Source organism: Dermacentor albipictus, chromosome 7, assembly GCF_038994185.2.
Source record: "Dermacentor albipictus isolate Rhodes 1998 colony chromosome 7, USDA_Dalb.pri_finalv2, whole genome shotgun sequence".
Classification (NCBI taxonomy): domain Eukaryota; kingdom Metazoa; phylum Arthropoda; class Arachnida; order Ixodida; family Ixodidae; genus Dermacentor; species Dermacentor albipictus.
This window is the reverse complement of record NC_091827.1, coordinates 32,965,009-32,983,397: the sequence shown is the minus strand read 5'-3', so window position 1 is coordinate 32,983,397 and position 18,389 is coordinate 32,965,009. Positions and strand designations below refer to the sequence as shown.

Sequence of the window (18,389 nt, the reverse complement as noted above, 5' to 3'; positions counted from 1 at the left end):
TTTTTGGCTGAGTGTCACTTCTGTCATACTTTATTAATTTTTAAGTTTTTAATCAGAGATATGTTTGTGGAGTCGTAAGGGTTTTTGATGGCGTGGTAAGTGGACGGGGACCGTGCATAGGGTGAATGTTCGGCGAAGGATTTTGAGTTAGCAGAAATGTGGAGAATCTGTAGAATCTGGGGAGAATCTTCTAGAAATGTATAGAATCTTTTGCGGAGACTACAATGCTGAGATGACTGTGAGGATGAAGGTGTTCAGAGAGAAATGGCAATGTAGAGAGATAGGGAGAGGGCATAGATAAGCGAAAGGCAAGGAAGTTAACCAGGCGGAGAGGGTAAAGGTGGATCTGTGGTTGTGAGGGGAGGAAGTTGGGGGAGAGGAGGGCGCGTGCAGAGAGGAGTGCACCTTTGGCAGTTGCCTGTTGTGTAACACTGATATACACGGCTAAAAATGAGGCGCACTTTCACGACAAAGTTTTCTTTTTTTTTTTCACGCACGTCCGCGCGTCTGGATGACACGCCCGGGGGAGGGGCAGCCGTGCGAAAACTGTCGAAGGTGACCGTCAAAATAAGTGGAGCGGAGCTCACGCTCTCGTGAACCATTACTGGAGAGTTTAGGTTAGATCCAAACCTTACCTACCTGGTTACGTTAAGTTGGACAAAAGTGAGCTAAAGCAAGTTCGGGGTTAAAACAAAACCTAACTTAGCTTAAACATTGTGGCTCGTAACAGTGTAAGCTACGTTTACTTCGGCGGTCACGTTTGGTGGTTTCTGCGCAACGTTTCTTTGTTCTTAGTCTTTTTATCGTTAAAATTCCTTCGCGTCTTTTTTCTCTCTGCCACCTTCCTTTTTTGGCAGGACCAACTTCGAACAGGCTCGAGAGGAGCGCGACCGGCTGCGAGTGAACGTGGCCGAAGCCAACGCGAGGTCCGCGCTCATCGCCCAGGAAGTGGACGAGCACCACGCCCGGATGGAGAAGGCCTCCGAGAACCGGCTGCTGTGAGTTCGGCTCGCGTTTCGAGCATTACTTCTCGCCCCAGAAGTCTACTCGGTGGCGGCATCGTCGTTCAAATTAAAAAACAAAGGAAAACTAAAATTATATTCTCAGAATGTCTTTACCGATGTTACTTCTGATTTAGAGTGCAACCGTTTTCATTTGTAGATTTCTGACGGGTTTGCAAATGATCACGTTTTGCTGAAGTTTCTTCTACTTATGTTTTTATTTTATGTGTAAAGATGCATGTCCTTTTGTACATGTTTCTAGGGATGATTCTGCTCTTATAAATTTTGACTTATCAAGTGCAGTTACAGATAGGAGGTCCATCTGCAGCCGCGAGCTCTGTGTGGTCTTCACGTATATGTTCATTTGTGACACCGTCAATGCGCAGTAAAGTGCTACGCAGGGTGTCTCTCTTTTTTTTAGACCTCGCAGATATCCTTAAAATACCCTTTGTGAGGTGGTGGCATGATTCCAGTCATTGAGTTGGATTACTCAAAGAGGCGGACATTACTTGCATGATTAATCGAAATGCACACACCACTAACTAAGAAGTGTCACTAATTACCTTTATTACGGCGCATGTTGCGCCGTAAGAGCTGTATTCGCAGGCTTCCTTCACGCTCGGAAAAAAACACTTTTTATGTAGCCCGTATTGAGCAACAGAAAGGCGTATCGGGGAGTTGTTGTTGCTCTACATTGTTGCTCCTCCTCATGTTGCTCCACAATTTTCTCATTGACACTTTTCATCTAATTATAATATCGTGGTGCTGAATAATATTGATTAAGACTAATTATGTAATTAGGTGGAACGTAAAAACAAAAAAAATATATTTTGAGTAGGTCTAATTAAGCGACGGCAAAGCAACGTTTACCTTGGTTCTGTGCAGCTACGTAGCATTCGCATATTTTTTACTAATCTTGATGCATGACAGTTGGTACACACCACCCCGTATATACATACACATGCCGACTATACGCGTGCATGTATCCGCCCCGTGCAGGACCCTGGAGAAGCGCCACACGGAGCAGCTGCGCGAGGTGACCGAGGAGCTGCAGCGGGAGCGGGAGACCACCACGCTCCAGCTGACGAGGCTCCGGCAGCGCAACGAGGACGAGCTGTCCGCTCTGCGCGCCGAAGAACTGCGGCTGCGTGCGCAGCTGGCTACGCTCGAACAGGTGCGTCGCGGTCACGTGGTCGCGGTCACGTGGTAGCGGGGCTTGATTGAGGGCTGGCTTTGTTTTTTTCGGAATGTCTGGAGAGGTCTAGTTCTCGCCAGAGGTCTTCAATCTGGAGGGGGTATTCTGTAAAAGTCTACCTAGTGAACTATCCATTTCGGCCGCTGCTGATTGGATGCAGCTGCAGGAGAGAGGAGGAGGAGAGCGGCCCTAGCCAATCAGCAGCGGCCGAAATGGACAGTTTACTAGATGGACTCTTACAGAATACTCCCTCCCCCCTCCCCCAGTACTACGTTCCGCGGTCGGGCAAGAGGGCAACACGTGCTCGGATGTCGTGTTCAATTTGTGCCCTCCATTTTTTGCATACGCATCATTTATACAGGATGCGCCTTCATAGTCTGTCGGGTTCAGCCTGGGATGCTATACCGTACAGCGACGAACTTCGCCGCGTTGTTGAAATTTTCCTCCGTCTGTTCAACCGCCTTGCAGTATGTGTACGCTATGTCCAATTGGGCACAAAACGCAAGCATGGCGTAGTTTTCACACCATAATAGAACGCTGTGACGATTTCGCAGTGTGAGCGAAGTAAACTACCTTTGCGGGAGTTCGCTGTACTAATGCTCTCCCTTAAGAACTCTTGCCTCTCCCTGGCAGTTGGGTCCGGCGTACTCAGTGCAGAGAAGCAGGTCAGCGCATTCTAGCGGAGACCGAGCAGTTTCCTTCCTCCCCTCGTTTTGAATTTCCATGTGCAGGATAAACTAATTACGTAATCCCTCCTGAACTAATATTGAAAATTGATGGAACGAAACGTTTAATTTAGCGTAAAAGAACTTTTGTGAGGATATAATGTGGTAGCACATGAATATGAAATGAATAAACACATATACATACGGAAGGGGCTTCGCGTCGCTTGACCAACGTGCCTCTTCCGGGGTTCCCAGGAGAATTGCCGTCTGGAACTGGAACTGCAGGAGTACTCGGAACGCTACCGCGAGCTCCACCGTCTGGGCGAGAGCCAGCAGAAGGAGCTCGAGAGCGTCGGCCAGCTCAAGCAGAAGGTGAGCAGACGACACTTCTGCCCACGTCGAAACTCGGCCTTCGGAATTCGGCAACTCGTCTTTCGCGTCTAAGTGAAGCGCATCCACGTTGTACGATACCGTCAGCCGCGGGCTTAACTTCTTAGGACCCTCGTGACTTCACAATCAATAAATCAATCGACTTTGTTTTTTTTTTTCTAGAGGAACGCGTAGATGCCGTTTTAGCGATCCTCACATCGGCGAATAATGACGCCTTGTAACTGTCAATTGATTATTTTCATTTGGAGGCTATGCCGATGTTCACACTAATAGCTTGGCAGGAATAGAGCTACTGTATATGCTACCAAAGGTAGGCAGGAAATACGCCGAACGGGCTCTTCTGGAGCTTACTGTAACCAACCTCAGCCTTTGGCATTGTCTTCGACCTCCGGAGGATGGCCGGGCCACAACACAAACGTGAGCGAAGCTGCAGTACGACTTGTTTCTTTATAGTTAGGGGACACCGAAAAGTGCTTGTTATTCGCGATACTCGAACAAGACTTGTACAACTAATTATTTTTTGTTTAGACTTTATCGTTGTTGTTTTGTTTCACCCTTCAGATTGCGGACTTGGAATCGGGCCAGACGTTCCTCAACGACGAGCACTACCAGAAGATCCTGCAGGAACTCGAAGTCATGCGCAAACAGAACAAGGCAAGTCAACTGCGCACTTCTCGCTCTCGCCACCCGTCGTGATGGCGCCGTGTACGCATGGTGCGAGACGGCGCCTTTTTTCGCGGCCGCCTCGAAGTGAGATCGCTGATTGATGATTGCCCAAAGACGCTGTGGTTTTTTGTTTTTCTCGGCCCTCGTGTCTCCAGCCTGTGCTCCAGCGCGTTTTCTCATCAATCAGTCGACGAATAAACATTTTTTTTCTGATGACAAAGCGATGATGTCCGAAGTCGACGAGCGCCCTTGTATGAGCCGTTAATGGTTGCAAGTGTCAGATTGTAACGTTAAGAAAACAAAAAACAAAAAAAAACGTAAGAGCACGAGGCCGCGTTCTGTTTTGATTTTGGCTTCTTTAAATTATTGTTTTGACTTGGCGTTTACCGATAAGTGGCGCATGCCGTAGAGATTCCTACGCTTGTTACTAGTGGAAACTCCAGCGCTGTAGTATTAAGGGGAGCCGCAAGAATGGTGGTTCAGCCAGCATGACATGATGGCTAGCTAGTACATGGATCTGCCTAGAGTTCGTCGTTCTTTTCTCAAACGTCTTTTTTTTTTACTTTGCAATTGTAACGCCTTTTAACAATGCATTTCCGTTTCGGATGCAGCTACTCCTAATCATTGTGCGTGTGCTCAGAAACATATTTCGCCTTCGTGCGCCTAGAAGAAAAAGAAAACGGGACTCAAAATATAAAGCGTGATCGATAAGGAGACAAGAACGCCTCGAGCCGCGAGAAGGAAAAAAGTGGACAAATCCCTGGACTGATCATGATCAGTAGTTGTTGCTGGAAACTCTATAGGGGGACCGGCTCACCTGTGGGAGGTGCGTAGTTCGATCCTCCATCGCCGGGCGCCCACTGATCTGTCGGGAGCCAGCGCCTGGCCAGCAGGTGCTGCGACAATTTGATTGTCCTACTAAAGTATGCCGAGGCCGTTCGATGGGGACAACAAGTAAACAGTGCGATATCTGGAACGCTGTCAGAGGCGCGCCTATGGGAACTTCCGATAACGCTCTCCGCACCTGGCCAAGTTCATTCCGTAGCAGAGCGAATTTTAGGGAGTACATGCGCTCATACGTTCTAGCACGCCGAAGCCTAGTCGGACGCTGGCCACGTGTGCCTCAGAATCGGCGCTGAACTTGCTGACGCGCGCGCGCGACCTACTCAAAAGAAATTTGCTACCATTCCACTTTGTTATAGCAGATGCACATGAAGCTGTGGCCGACGTTAGAGAAGCAACACCGACGTTAGACAGGCACCACCACCAGGAGCTACGAAGGTTAATTAAAGACAATTAAAGGTACTTGTCTGTAAGACAAGTCTAGAAGACAAGGGAGGGGGGGGGGGGCAAGTGCACTTGCATGTAAGACAAGTCTAGGAGATAATTAAGGGTCCTTGTCTGCAAGACAACTCTAGAAGACAAGGGGATGAGTTCACTTGTGTAGGACACGGAACCGTTGACTGAAGCCCGAGGCGTCCCTCGTTCGAACAGCGGCTGACCCCCCTTTGTACTTGTCTGCGTCCGCCTCGGTGCGCGCAGGAGTTGAAGGACAGCAACGACGAGCTGACGCTCGAGCTGGAGACGCTGCGCCAGCAGCTCAACTCCGGCTCGGGTTCGCGCTCCTCGGCGCACGGCAAGCGGCACCGGCGCTCGGGTTCCTGGGTGTCCGACTACTCCCGCCAGGGGGGTCTCAAGCGCCGAGGCAGTGAGGCCTCCTCGTCAGGTGAGTGACGAACGGCTATGGTGTCGAGATCCCGGCCAGGCGTACGGTACAACGTCGAGAACTCGCCACCGAGCTAATAGAGACGTTTAGCGTGTCCGGTATTCGGGCAAGCGCGGGCGGTTTTCCGGTTTAGCGGGGGCGTCAAGGTGAGCGGCCCGATCGGTGGCGCCAGCTGGTGGCGCAAAGCTCAACCACACAAACACAGAGCTAATTACTGTATTCTGCTTAGCTGCTGGGGTAAATTTTCGACAGTGGCGTAATCGTGTTCACAATTACGCCGCTGCCAAAAATTTGCATGGGTGGCGAAGCAGGATATGGTGAGTTACTGCAGTTTTAGCTATGCGTTTGTCTGGTTGAGCTCTACAACACCAGGCGGCTTCACCGCTCACGTTTACGCCCCGACCAGACGGTAATCCGCCCAAACCGTTCCCGTTTACCGGAATAGCGTACAAGCTAAAAGTCTCTAATAACCCTCTTATTCGCTATAGCTGGTCCGAAATCGAAGCTGTTCCTCGACTCCTTGGTGATGACGATGCTGACAGCTAAAGCCAACCCATTGTGTATCGGGGGTTTGCGAAAGTCGATTGGCCCGTGTGAGCTATAGTTACGTGTTACCATATCATTAGCCAGCACTCCGCTGATCCTTGCTTTACCTCGTAATGTTACCTGTGCCTAAGACGATACCGTAATCAGTCTGTTCCCTTCCTTTTATTTCCGCTAATACACACATCGCCTCTAGCTTATCTCCTCATGAGACCGATGAGCGCTCCAATCAGATTTGTGTGCCAGCAATCCCCAAACCGAGTGTTAACGGTAGGCAATACGACAATGTGTTTTAATAACTCTCATCGGCGATTCCCATGATGAGAAGTCGCTTGCGAAGTACTCCGTTCCTGTGCATTTGAGCAGAAGCCTAGAGCAACGCGGTCACAATGTTTGCGACCAGAATTTGCCTTCCACTGGTTCTAATGACCATTTCAGTGGTAAAAGAAAGGTGGCACCTCACTCTAGAATCGAGGTTGTTGCGGAGGAGCGTTCTAGTATACCGGGTAACAGAGATGTTACGGGGTTTGTCCTCAGGCTCGAAATTCCTTGCCAATTCGAACGTTTCTTTTTTTCTTGGCACTTGAATCACAACGCTTGAGACAAGGGACTGCAGCAGTTTCTGCGGTAGTCCCTTGTCAAATGCAGGGTGATTCTCCTGTCATAGAAGGCCAACTAGCCTGAATTTCCGTTTTAGTAAAGCACTCTCTTCTTTCTCGAAGATAGCCGGATTACGCACGCTATACATTAGACACTCTTTTTTATGAGATTATGACACTCTGATATGAGACAACTGTTATATGAGATTTATTTCTTGACGGTCCTTCTTAACCGGCGTTTTTATTTCTTTCTTTCTTTCTTTCTTTCTTTCTTTCTTTCTTTCTTTCTTTCTTTCTTTCTTTCTTTCTTTCTTTCTTTCTTTCTTTTCTGAGCGATTGTAGAAATTGCGCCGGCCTGGATATTTCGATTATTTGTCGTTAGTTCGTATGTTAATAAACTTCACTTACCATCGATGTTATTAAATGTTAAGGGAGGAATGTGCAATGAAGTTCTACTCCAACTTTCATATTAACTTGCCTGATAACATGATTACTTGGACTTGTTCTTCTAACTATAACTGGCATATCAAAATTAGGCCTGACTAAAACGATTCATGACATCCAAACTCGTGCGGATATTGCGCTTGCATATGGAAAACCGTGCTGATTACATTTAAAATATGAAAATGCACACTTTTGTAAATGCTAGCGCGTTTTCATTTTTAACAATTCAATATAGAAGTCCATTCCGAGGTTTAATGACATTGACAAACGTAGATTGAAAACAAAGGTTGTTTTGTAGTTGACAGGGAGTACTCACTCGAAAGAACCATTGTCTAGAACCTCCTTGCAAGATAACAAACAACTCGTATATGTTATTCAAAACTTGGAACTGGCAATACTCGAAGGAAGAAAAGAAGCATTAATGAGCTGTGAGTAGGAGCAAAAAATTCAGATGGCACTTATGCTATAATCAAGAGTTCGACTAAAACTTTAGTCACTTAGCGTATAAGAAATTACACAAAGTCACTGACCGAGTCAAAAGTTAACTGAAATTTCGGAACCCATACGAGTACTTTCCTCGCAATGGTAAATAATGTTCACAATGATATACAATATTCATAACGACATGCGCTAAACCCGCCGTGGTTGCTCAGTGGCTATGGTGTTAGTCTGCTGAGCACAAGGTCGCGGGGTCGAATCCCGGCGACGGCGGCCGCATTTCGATGTGGGCGAAATGCGAAAACACCCGTGTACTTAGATTTAGGTGCACGTTAAAAAACCCCAGGTGGTCCAAATTTCCGGAGTCCTCCACTACGGCGTGCCTCATAATCAGAAAGTGATTTGGCATGTAAAACCCCATAATTAAATTTTTTTAACGACATCGGCTCCTTATTCGCATTAAAGCGGGTGCCATATAGGGCGTTCCAACTAAAGTTAGCCAAGATGAAAACAGAAAATAAAGATTTGAAACATACGGCGCAAGAAACGATTGTAAGACTTACGGTGTTTTATCGTCGGACCACTGATGGCCGAAGACTGAAGTATCCTATCTTGCATTGCGATTTTTAAAGTGCATAAGCATTTCTGTGCCTATCCAACGAAGAAACCCGGCCATCCGTACGTCACGTAAGACGAGATTGCTTTCAAAATGGGGCCCGCAACAGCGACCGAGTTGACCGCCATGCTGCCTCTCGCTGCAACGCGACCCAAGTGGCGAGAACACAGCGCACACGAAGCTATCAGCACTCGTCGCACTCTGTCCCCATCGCAGATCGTGTTCAAGATAGGGCCCGTGCGGCCACTCCATACGTAGCCGCCGCCGGAGTGCGGTTAATTATGGTTCGCTTCGAGAGGAGGCGTCTACTGTTCAATTACGTCACGTAGTCCACTGTTGCACTGTATACACTGTATGCACTGTTCAATTACGTCACGTACTACAGCGCGCGTCGGCCAGTGTTGTTCTTCCACGAAGCAGCAGCGTCATCCAAACTCACCATGGTATATAGCATGTGTGAACATGGCTACTACTCGCCTCTTTCTCGTCGTCTCATTCTGGTCTCAGTTAACATTTCGGTGTTGCAACCGCGCTTCTCAGTTTCGTGATTATTTCGCAGTGTTTCTCGCAATTACACCAAATAGTGAAAGCATATGACGACGAAACAGCAGGTGGTTCGTAGCAAACACTTAAGCATCATTTAGACAATGCCCACAGGAGGTTCCGCGTGTAATTTTTTTTATATTGTCGCTTTTCTACCAACTTGGCTAACGTTAGCTGGGACACACTGTACTACTGTGCCTCTCGAGTTATGAACGGCTCGAAATAACAGACGACGCAGTCTCGTTCATTATAACTCCTGCGCGTGACCTGTAGCGTAATCGAGACAAATCGACAGAAGCCAGAGGGGAAGAAAAGAATACGAAGAAAATCATAAACAATAAAAACCGTAGTGTTTCGTGGTTCTTCCATCCTCGGTGTGCGTTCACGCTTCCGGTTCCGGCGAGCACGTTTCCGCGGTTTTCATCGAGCCATCGTTCAAGCGTGAAATGAAGACGGAAAACGTCATTTATATATATATATATACACACGCTCCCCCTTCCCTCTTTATTCCTTTCAGTTTTTTGCCGGAAGCAGCGCCCGATTTATTGGGCCCGTACCTTCTTTCGTATTTGCGGCTTCATTTCATCTGTCTTTAATGTCCCTCTTAGACGTTTTACGTCAGTTTTAACTTCTGCTTATATTTGGCCCGCCGTATACGCTTCTGCAGATCCATACGACTTCTGCTCTTACGTTGTCCGCTCTTTTTTTTTTTCAATTTTAAACTCTAGCGTTTGTTTTAGCCACGGTGTACGTATGTGCTTCTTCCTAACTGCAGCACTTCTGCTTCGTCTTCTGTATCACTGTTGTCGTCTGTTTCACGATTGTCGTCTGCGTTAACCCACAGCGCTCCTCTTCCTAGCCTTTTCCTTCTTGTTGTTTTTTCCATGTCGTCTGCTTGCCACCACATTCTAGATATGCATGTTCACTTTTTTTTTCACTTGTAAGTACGGTACAGTCCTGTGCTGCTTGGAAGCATACGTTTCCTGCCCTAGCGAACGAAATTGTATTGGCACCACCGACACTGTTTTTCTTTATTTCTTTCTTTTTTCGCGGCAATTTTTCTCAACCCTCACGAGGCGGCGCCGTTGAGAACCTTGCACCTGAGCGCCCCCTGGGTCTCATTCGTCATTTCCAGACGACATGGAACATTGCGACGCAGAGGTGGCACCATGTCGTTTTTTTTTTGATTTATCAGGATACGCTCTGGAAAAGTGTTCTAGTAAAATAACATAAGTTAAACACACGCAGCAAAGCTACGGTATTTCGCGTCCTTGCCCAACCCAGGAACTCGACTGATTCAAGTTTCTCTTTTCTTTTCTGCTTCACCCTTGAGGACGCAGGCTGCTGTCGTTGTTATTTATAGGCATCATCCGTCTAGTTAGTTGCGCAAAAATTCTGGTGACATGTTTCCCTGGCGCTTAATCTCGGCGTCCTTTATGTTTCCTAAGTTATTTTTGTGTCTTATTATAGTAACGCCAGCACCGCAAACTTTATCGCTGTCCTTGCGTTTCCGAACTTTAAGCTTGAAATCTACCGCTTTCCTTTTTTTTTTGTTTACTCGCACAGTCATTCTTTGTAATGTCCTGACATCAGGACGGGATCGAGTATTCGGAGAAACTGAGGGGCTCAATTTTTTAGCAGCAGCGATGTGACAAAGCCAAGAAAAGAATAGGACTAATTAAACTTTTTTTTCTTTGGGGGGGGGGGGGGGAGAGGTCCGGGCTGAAATGCAGCACTATTAGGCTTTGTCCAAATCCACGCCCCAGCGACGGTGTCCTCAACCAGTCTCGAAGGCCATGCTCCCGTTGACTGCTATCGCAGGAAGCAATTGCTCAGGGGTAAACGCATCACAGACGGTGTGTTTCGGACAGTGCCTATTGTCAGTGAGGGTTGAATTTGCGACAAGTATTGAAGAACGGGCAACTTCCCGAACTCGCTACCTCCGCATGACACTCGCGATGCTCGATAATATGACAATACTGCGGTGGCTGAGCCCCCCCCCCCCCCCCCGTCCGCTTCCTTGGGGAATTTGTATGCATGTACTAGAACCTAGCGCTAGGTGCGTTAGCCAGCGCCACTCATGTTCATGACGTCGAATGGGGAACATCCTTGCAGCGGCATCCGATTGGAAACAGACAACTGCATGCAAGCTATGCAACGAGTAGCAGAAGTCGGCTAGTACCACTCGTGTAGTAGATTTATCTTGTTCTTTTCTTTGAAAACAGCTTGCAACATTGTATTTTGAACGAAACCAGCACAACTTGTCCATATCTAGTGGCGCTGTTCTTGTTTTAAACCGTTTTTGTGTGTGTATACTTAACCCTTATTTTACAACGCTCCTTCACTTAACGCTCTACTCCTCTACTTTGGTAAGCAGGCTCCCTAATCATGATGCTTTCTGTTTACAATCCCTTTGAACATAGACGGTGATAAACAATCCCCGAGCCTGCTTGAGGTAATCAGATTTTACTACAGTGGTGAGGTAGGTTATCCAACACCGCCTGTCGATTGAAACGATCGCTGCGTTTTCATCCTTTTTTTTATTTTATAGCGCACCTCCGCGGTTTCTGGGGGGAAATATTACAACGGTTGCTCTGAGCGTGCGCTCAAAAACGGGGACGTTTCTCAATCGACTTCTCGTGGCGTACAAATCATCAGGGGGCGTCACTAGAGCAGCTGTGTAGGCTTCCTTGTGGGTCCCTAAAGAAGCCTATACAATAACTGTAAGCGGTACTTGCTAGCAGGGCCCTCTTCATTTGAATAGAGGAGTCAGAGAAGGGTGCCATTCTCCACTGGGTAAATACTGTTAACACCGCCACACCGTTTCATCCATCCGTCCGTACGATGAAGTCGAGGAAGAGCTTCGTACCGTTCGCTAAATTCATGGTCTATGAACCTCACGCGCAAATGGCTTTTACGCCATCCCGCACCATCGCGAGAGCATATTGTTGGCATAGTTGGTCGCCACTGCTGAGCACGAGGTCGCGGGATCGAATCCCGGCCACGGCGGCCGCATTTCGATGGGGGCGAAATGCAAAAACACTCGTGTGCTTAGATTTAGGTGCACGTTAAAGAACCCCAGGTGGTCGAAATTTCCGGAGTCGTCCACTACGGCGTGCCTCATAATCAGAAAGTGGTTTTGGCACTTAAAACCCCAAATATTATTATTATTGGTCGCCATTTACCGCAAGAAAGATTGGCACACAGTAAGGTCGTCGTCGGTTTCTATCCTTATTGTGTATTAGTCTTTTTGTGCCGGTAAATATATCATTCTTCTATTCTTTAGCAACCTCTCACCTAACACCGTCCCAGTGAAAGGAACCGAGTGATCTGCAGACGTGTCAAAAAGGTCAAGAGAACAAGAAAAAAAAAACGAAATGAAGCGAACGTTGATCTGCATGGTCTTTCACGCTATGTTACCTCATATTGGTGTCTTACTCAGTGCCTTCGTTGTCTTTCTGCTCCCGGTTTCCCCGATTTCCCAATCCCTCTTTCCCCCATTTCTCCCGTATTCCTGGCCCAACCCTACCTGCACCGCAGAGGAGTCGGATGACGACATCCCTATTGCCGGCAAGATTCGCAAGCGAGCCGGCTTCTCCGCGAGCACTGGCTCCGAGGGTAAGGTTTCTTCACTTCCTTCCTTCTCTGCCTCTCAATCTTGAGCACGTTTACTTCTTTATCTTCTCAGCCATATCTTAGTTCATAATCTCGTTCGCGTTCACTAGGGGTGTCCGTTTGTCTTCGCCTTTCTTTTCCCGCGACATTATGTGCGGGGGAAAAAGGAGGCTAGAACGTGAAGCTCCTTAACGTCCTTCCTTATAATATACATTTCTTTTTCTCTCTCTCTCTGCCTTTCTTGGAACCCACTTACGCTTGAGTTGGTTCAACCATTTTGTGGGGTTGTTCATTTCGTACTGCACCCTTTCATATTTCTCCGCCTTTATTTGGTTTATTGTTCTTTCTCTCGTTGCTTCTTTTCTATTCTCGCTCGGCTCGCTCCGTCGCTGGCCATAATTTTCATTGTTTTAGCTTCCTCTGTGGTCTTCTTGCTTGTCGTCTGCTCTTTTCTTCTGTTTGCGTTCTTCACCGTCGTCTGCTTCCGCCGCCGCTGCCGTCTGCCTCGTCTGCATTCCTCTTCTATCTTCCATAACTGCCGTCCGCGCCGCCGCCATTTTGCCGCCCATCGGCCGAGACTTTTTTTTTCTTGATATTATTTTTTTTGCTAAGCTGCCTTATAATACGCGTTGACTTATGCGCCCCACTTCGTGGCAAGCTGCCTCTCCTTCTGCTTGCTCTCTGAGCTGCAGCACCCCAACTTTTCTTGCCGAGAGCCTTCCCTAATATACCGCCATTCCAGACGCCATCACGTTTAACTCCACTTTGTCTTCTGCTAAAGCCTTCTTTCGTACTTCTGTTTCGCGTTCGCGTCCCGCTCTCCCGCGTTTCCTGCGTTCGTTCGTGTCATCTTTCGACTCTCTCTCTCTCTCGGCTTTCTCACCACCTCACCTGCCCTGGTCAGATCATCATTTCTCGCTCATTGCGTTGATTGCATTACAATTTGGGTTTCTGTTGTCCCCTTATAATCGATCTATCATCGCCATAAGATCCGAGCGGGGTGTTGGATTTCGTGTCTCTACATCCCCCCGCGGTTCATATATATATATATATATATATATATATATATACGTTGCCGCCATGTGGCGCTCTGCCCGCAGTATGTCGGTCCCTCGGCGTTCCCTCGACTGTCCGTGCTTATGTTCCGCTTCGTCGCTTATATGTACGAAGGAATTGTGCTTTATTTTTTTTATTTGCGATTTCGCGTGCACATTTGTGCGTACATATATTCCTTCTTTGCCAGTTTGAGTACGTTGATGATCGTTTGCTTCCGTTTTCCTTTACTTCTTTCGTTTTATTAGTGTCATTCGTTTCGTTTCACCTGCGCTACGGTTATAAAACGACGAAACAGAAAAAAATAAGACGAACACGAAGGAACCAAGTCCCGTTCTCAGTGGTCTTCATAATACAGGCTCCGTTATCTTTGCTTCTTGGATCGTGGAGAGTGCGGCGTGTGGTGCGGTGAAATCTAATAGCGCGAATGGAAGTTGTCCGCTTTCTCTTGGGACGGTTTTTTTCGGACTCTGGCCGTGTCTCTCCTCCATTTCGAAGGTAGCGGCTGCTTCTTCAATGTCATCCCCACTTTGCTGCCGACTTCTCCCTGGCATTGTGCTTTCCTTGCCTGCTTGTGGATGCTGCGCCGCCTTACTCGTTATGTTCGTGCGTATCGCGATAGGTTCCAGGCAGCTTATTTCTTAGTTCTCTTTTTTTTTCCTTCATGAACGTTGACGCGCATGTGTTGTCGCTTTGCACTCTCTATGCATTATCCCCTTCTGTCCCCCCCCCCCCAACCCCCGCGCGCTTGCCCATTATCTTGCTGAGAGATTGGTGAGATCCTTGACGCCACTTTTACGAAGCTTTCTTAATATTTTTGAAGATAATATTTTGTTTTCTGAGAATCTGCAGAGCCTATTTCTGCCATGTCAACTTCTACGTACAGTTATACGATTATCCGATCTTTTCGTTGTCTATTTAGGATGTAACCTTTTCTTGTTTTTGGATTTTCATTGGTTTTTATACATTCTTTTTGTAGATTGGTATGAAAAAGCAGGCTGTACATTGATGCGTTGGTGTTTTACTTATTAAATAATAGTCAAATTAACTGAAGTTGGTGCTAATTACCTTGTTGGTTGAAACGTTTTTCTTCGTTTAAATGACTGAAATAATGAATAAAAATGTACCTGCAGCTGCTGTACGCAGTGCTTAGAGCTACATGTTTTTCTGCTTTACCGACCACGTGTTCTGTTTATACAGCTAAGCTGGCGAAATTTGAAAACTGTGTGAATATTTTGACGGAATAATAATCATGCTAATAACAATAATAATTGTAATAAGCTTTGCTTGTGCTGTTTCTTGTGTGACTGAACTTCTAACGCTGCCACTAATTCTTTCCGCCTTACAGTACCTTACATTCTTAAACGGAATGCTTAGCTCGTGATAGAGCCAGTACAGTTAAAGCTCGATCTAACGAAACTCGATTTTACGAAGTTCTCGATATATCGAAGAAATTTCAGTTTCCCCGGCCGGTACCCATCAGGTTCGACGATGTCGTCAACCTGAATTATCGAAACTAGCTTGCGTTAAACCCGATATAGCGAAACTTTCCCACAGATAAATGAGTACAAAGAAAGCGGCGATTTATCTCTAATTTTTATGCTGACGGGTTTTTCTTCGCACGTGTGCTCCAGCGCTATCGCGTCATAACATCTAGGCACCCAAGTCACGTGACTTAGCTGTATTTTCACGATGCTGCACGCCACGCCCGTGCACGGAACAACGGACTCGGGCGTAGGTAGTGTTTTTACGCACCAGATGGCGCTAGGGGATGAGGATAGCTATGGGGGCTTGTTGGTGCGCCATATCTTATTTTGTTGTAGCGCAAGCTGAGCAAGGACAGCAGAAAGGCACGTCTGACACACACAGCGCTAACTTTCAACGACAGATTTATTTCCCGTTCTCGTCGCTGTATATGTACCCTGGAAACGTCATGCAACGCGTGAAAAATTTCGGTAAACGTGTGGTTCGGTAAACGTGTGGCTTACATGTGGTTCCCAGTTTTTTTTTTTTTTTTACCGAAATTTTGCATGTCTTGTATGACGTTTAGCGGGTCTATATAGAGCGACAAGAACGGGAAATAAACCTGTTGTTCAAAGTTAGCGCTGTATGTGTCAGATGTGCCTTTCTGATGTCCTTGTTCAACTTGCGCTACAACCAAATAAGGCGCTGGAGGCAACGGTGGTTGGGCCGCCCCCGTGGGCTTTCTACACGCGCAAGCTCTGGTTAGCGGCAAATATAAGACCGTGGTATTTTTTAGGTGTCGCTACGTTACAATGTTAGATTTCAAAGGAGTGAAAAAAAATTCCTTATTCAATTTTCCGAACTTCCCGATTTAACGAAATAATTTGAGCGTGGTCATATGACTTCGTTAAATCGAGTTTCAACTGTATAACTGAAGCACTTTCGCTTTATCAGGGGAAGAAACTGGCTGATGGGACACATTGGGCTGACACCTACGCATTAAAATGTTGTCGCCCTGCCTTCAGGCCATACTTCAGTCGTATTCGGTAACGAAGCGCAAATTTTGTGTTACTTTTAAGAGGTACTGTACTGTACACAGTGCGTTAGTGTGAAAGGGAACATTTGTTCTATAGCCCGCCCCTCTCCCTGCAATATTGCAACTTCCTTCAGCGCAGGAACGGAAACAAAAGGTATGAACAAAACGTTAAAGGCGGTGTTCCCTTTCACATTGTCGCATCATGTACTTCGTAATGCCAATCCCTCCTTCTTTCCGTATCACTGCTTCCTTTTTCTTTTCCTTCTTCATTTCTGCTGCGCTTTCTAATCGTGCAATGTGAGACTTTCTTGCAATGTCTCAGATGCATTGAGAGGTGACTGACGTACTTGTTTGCATTGTTGCTTTAACACTTTCCTTTGGCAAAGCTTGCCGAGTGCAAAACGGTGATGTGGCATGGCTTGTTCCTGTGAAACGTGGTGATGGCTGAATGACTTCTCCTCTCTTCTAACGCAACTTCTTTGCAGGTTTGTGGCACGAACTCACGCTCGCTCACTCGTCTCATAGTAAGTCGTTTAACTTGAACGCAGTGCTAGTTAAATTGTCTAGTTTACTTAGATTTAGTTTAAAGCGCTTAACGCATGGCACGTCGCTTATTCGCTGTGTTCTCATCTTTGTGTTGCTGGCTGTAAAGCGTTATTGATTGCAACACATTTTTTATCTATTTATTACTGCCCAGCATGCGTAGATTTTGGCGTTCCTAGTTACGGATTCCTTTACGGATAATGAAAACGTCATCCTTATGCAATTATGGACTTTAAAGAACAGACGGAATCCTGATGCCGCAAGATGTGTGGCATCGGGATGGCTGAGGAGCGGTTTACCAAATCACCTAGTTCGGGGTAGTTAATTTCCTGGCACTAATTAATATTTTTTTTGTATTAACGTGTTCTCGGTGTCTGCAACTCGAACCTGGTGGAGAAGGGGTCGCAGTGTGACGTGGGAAAATGCAGGATTGCTAGGATGATCGCAAGCCTCCCTCATAAAAATATTTAGCGTTGTATACGTAAATTCGCTAGGAGTTTGTCTTTTGGAAATCTACAAACGCTCCTTTTACCATTTGATCGACCTACCGAAGACGGCCGCATGTAAATAATAGATAAACCGCATGAATTAGCGCATAAGCATTCGTTTGTGAAGTCTATATGGACGACTTTATGTTTACTCTCGCTGACTGTTGGGGAAAGCATCTCCATATTTAACTAAGACAGTACATATTTGCAGTACAGTTCTAAGATAGCCTAAGGGTAAATAAATCTGCAACCCTTCATGCCAAATGAAGTTGTTGCGTGCAAGTACTAGTGGGATATCATCGTCTAGATGGAAGCGCCCTTGTAATTTTACATTGGGAACCAGAGTCACGTAGACCACGTGCTTTCGGCGACGACCGCTTCTGGTTATTAGAAGATAAAATTATTATTATTTTTTGCTGATGAAGTGTAAACGCCGTAAGGATCGATCGTGAGGGTAGAAGTACCGTGCACCACTGGGATGCGACACACCTTATAGTGCTTATTGAGTACGCTTAACTTCGCCGACCTCGCGCAGTGCAGTTATCGAAAGTTTTAAATACAGTGCCTCGTGTACAACCAATTGGTAGGGACATCCGTTAAGACGGGTTGGCGTGCTAGTTGGTTTGAATTCATGATAGAGTGCGTAACCGCGGGTGAACGACGACGTAGGAAGAAGCAGATACACAGAGATAGCGCTGCCTCTGTGTATCTGTTTCTATCTATGTCCTCCTTTAGATTTAGGTGCACGTTAAAGAACCCCAGGTGGTCAAAATTTCCGGAGTCCTCCACTACGGCGTGCCTCATAATCAGAAAGTGGTTTTGGCACGTAAAACCCCAAATATTATTATTATTATCTATGTCCTCGTTCAATCGCGCTTACGCATTCTATCAACGACGTCCGGGCTGCGTGTTCCACAGAATGGAGGAGGAGGCGGCTGAGGAGGAGAAGGAGAGCTCGCCCCATTGTGCGCCGCGCTAATCCTTCCGTGAAGCTTCGCTGAAGCTTTTCACGTGAAAAAGCGTGCATTCTTCTCGTTTCATCCGGCTCAACCATACAGTACCGTGGCTTGTTGTGCTTGCTAGACGTGTAATTAAGAAGAGGCTCTAAAGAGAGAGAAAAAGAGAGCAGCTAAAGCTGTATTGGTAAGTTACTCTTCCACAGACACAAAAAAATTGAAAAAAAAAGACCACTCTTACCGTGAAAGGAGACTCGTCGAGTTAGAAAAGACGCAGTGAATAAAGACTAGTGGCGACGCCGCGGTAATGTTCGCGCACCAACTTGCGGTGACGTCATGGATTTTCACATTGTTTGCTCGGGCCTCGTTAATTTTCCGCGAGTAAAGATGGAAGTAAAGGAGCCAGAG

At 46.6% G+C, this 18,389-nt stretch overlaps 1 protein-coding gene across 1 annotated transcript in view; it reads left to right on the top strand.

Moving 5' to 3' along the window:
- Window positions 1-18,389, top strand: part of LOC139047771 (ninein-like protein) — a 354,545-nt gene that overhangs the window by 320,601 nt on the left and 15,555 nt on the right. Inside the window, exons 5-10 of the mRNA XM_070521842.1 lie at window positions 858-998; window positions 2,001-2,175; window positions 3,117-3,233; window positions 3,813-3,905; window positions 5,460-5,643; window positions 12,367-12,444. Coding sequence (XP_070377943.1) covers window positions 858-998; window positions 2,001-2,175; window positions 3,117-3,233; window positions 3,813-3,905; window positions 5,460-5,643; window positions 12,367-12,444 — 788 coding nt within the window. The remainder of the gene's footprint in view (window positions 1-857; window positions 999-2,000; window positions 2,176-3,116; window positions 3,234-3,812; window positions 3,906-5,459; window positions 5,644-12,366; window positions 12,445-18,389) is intronic.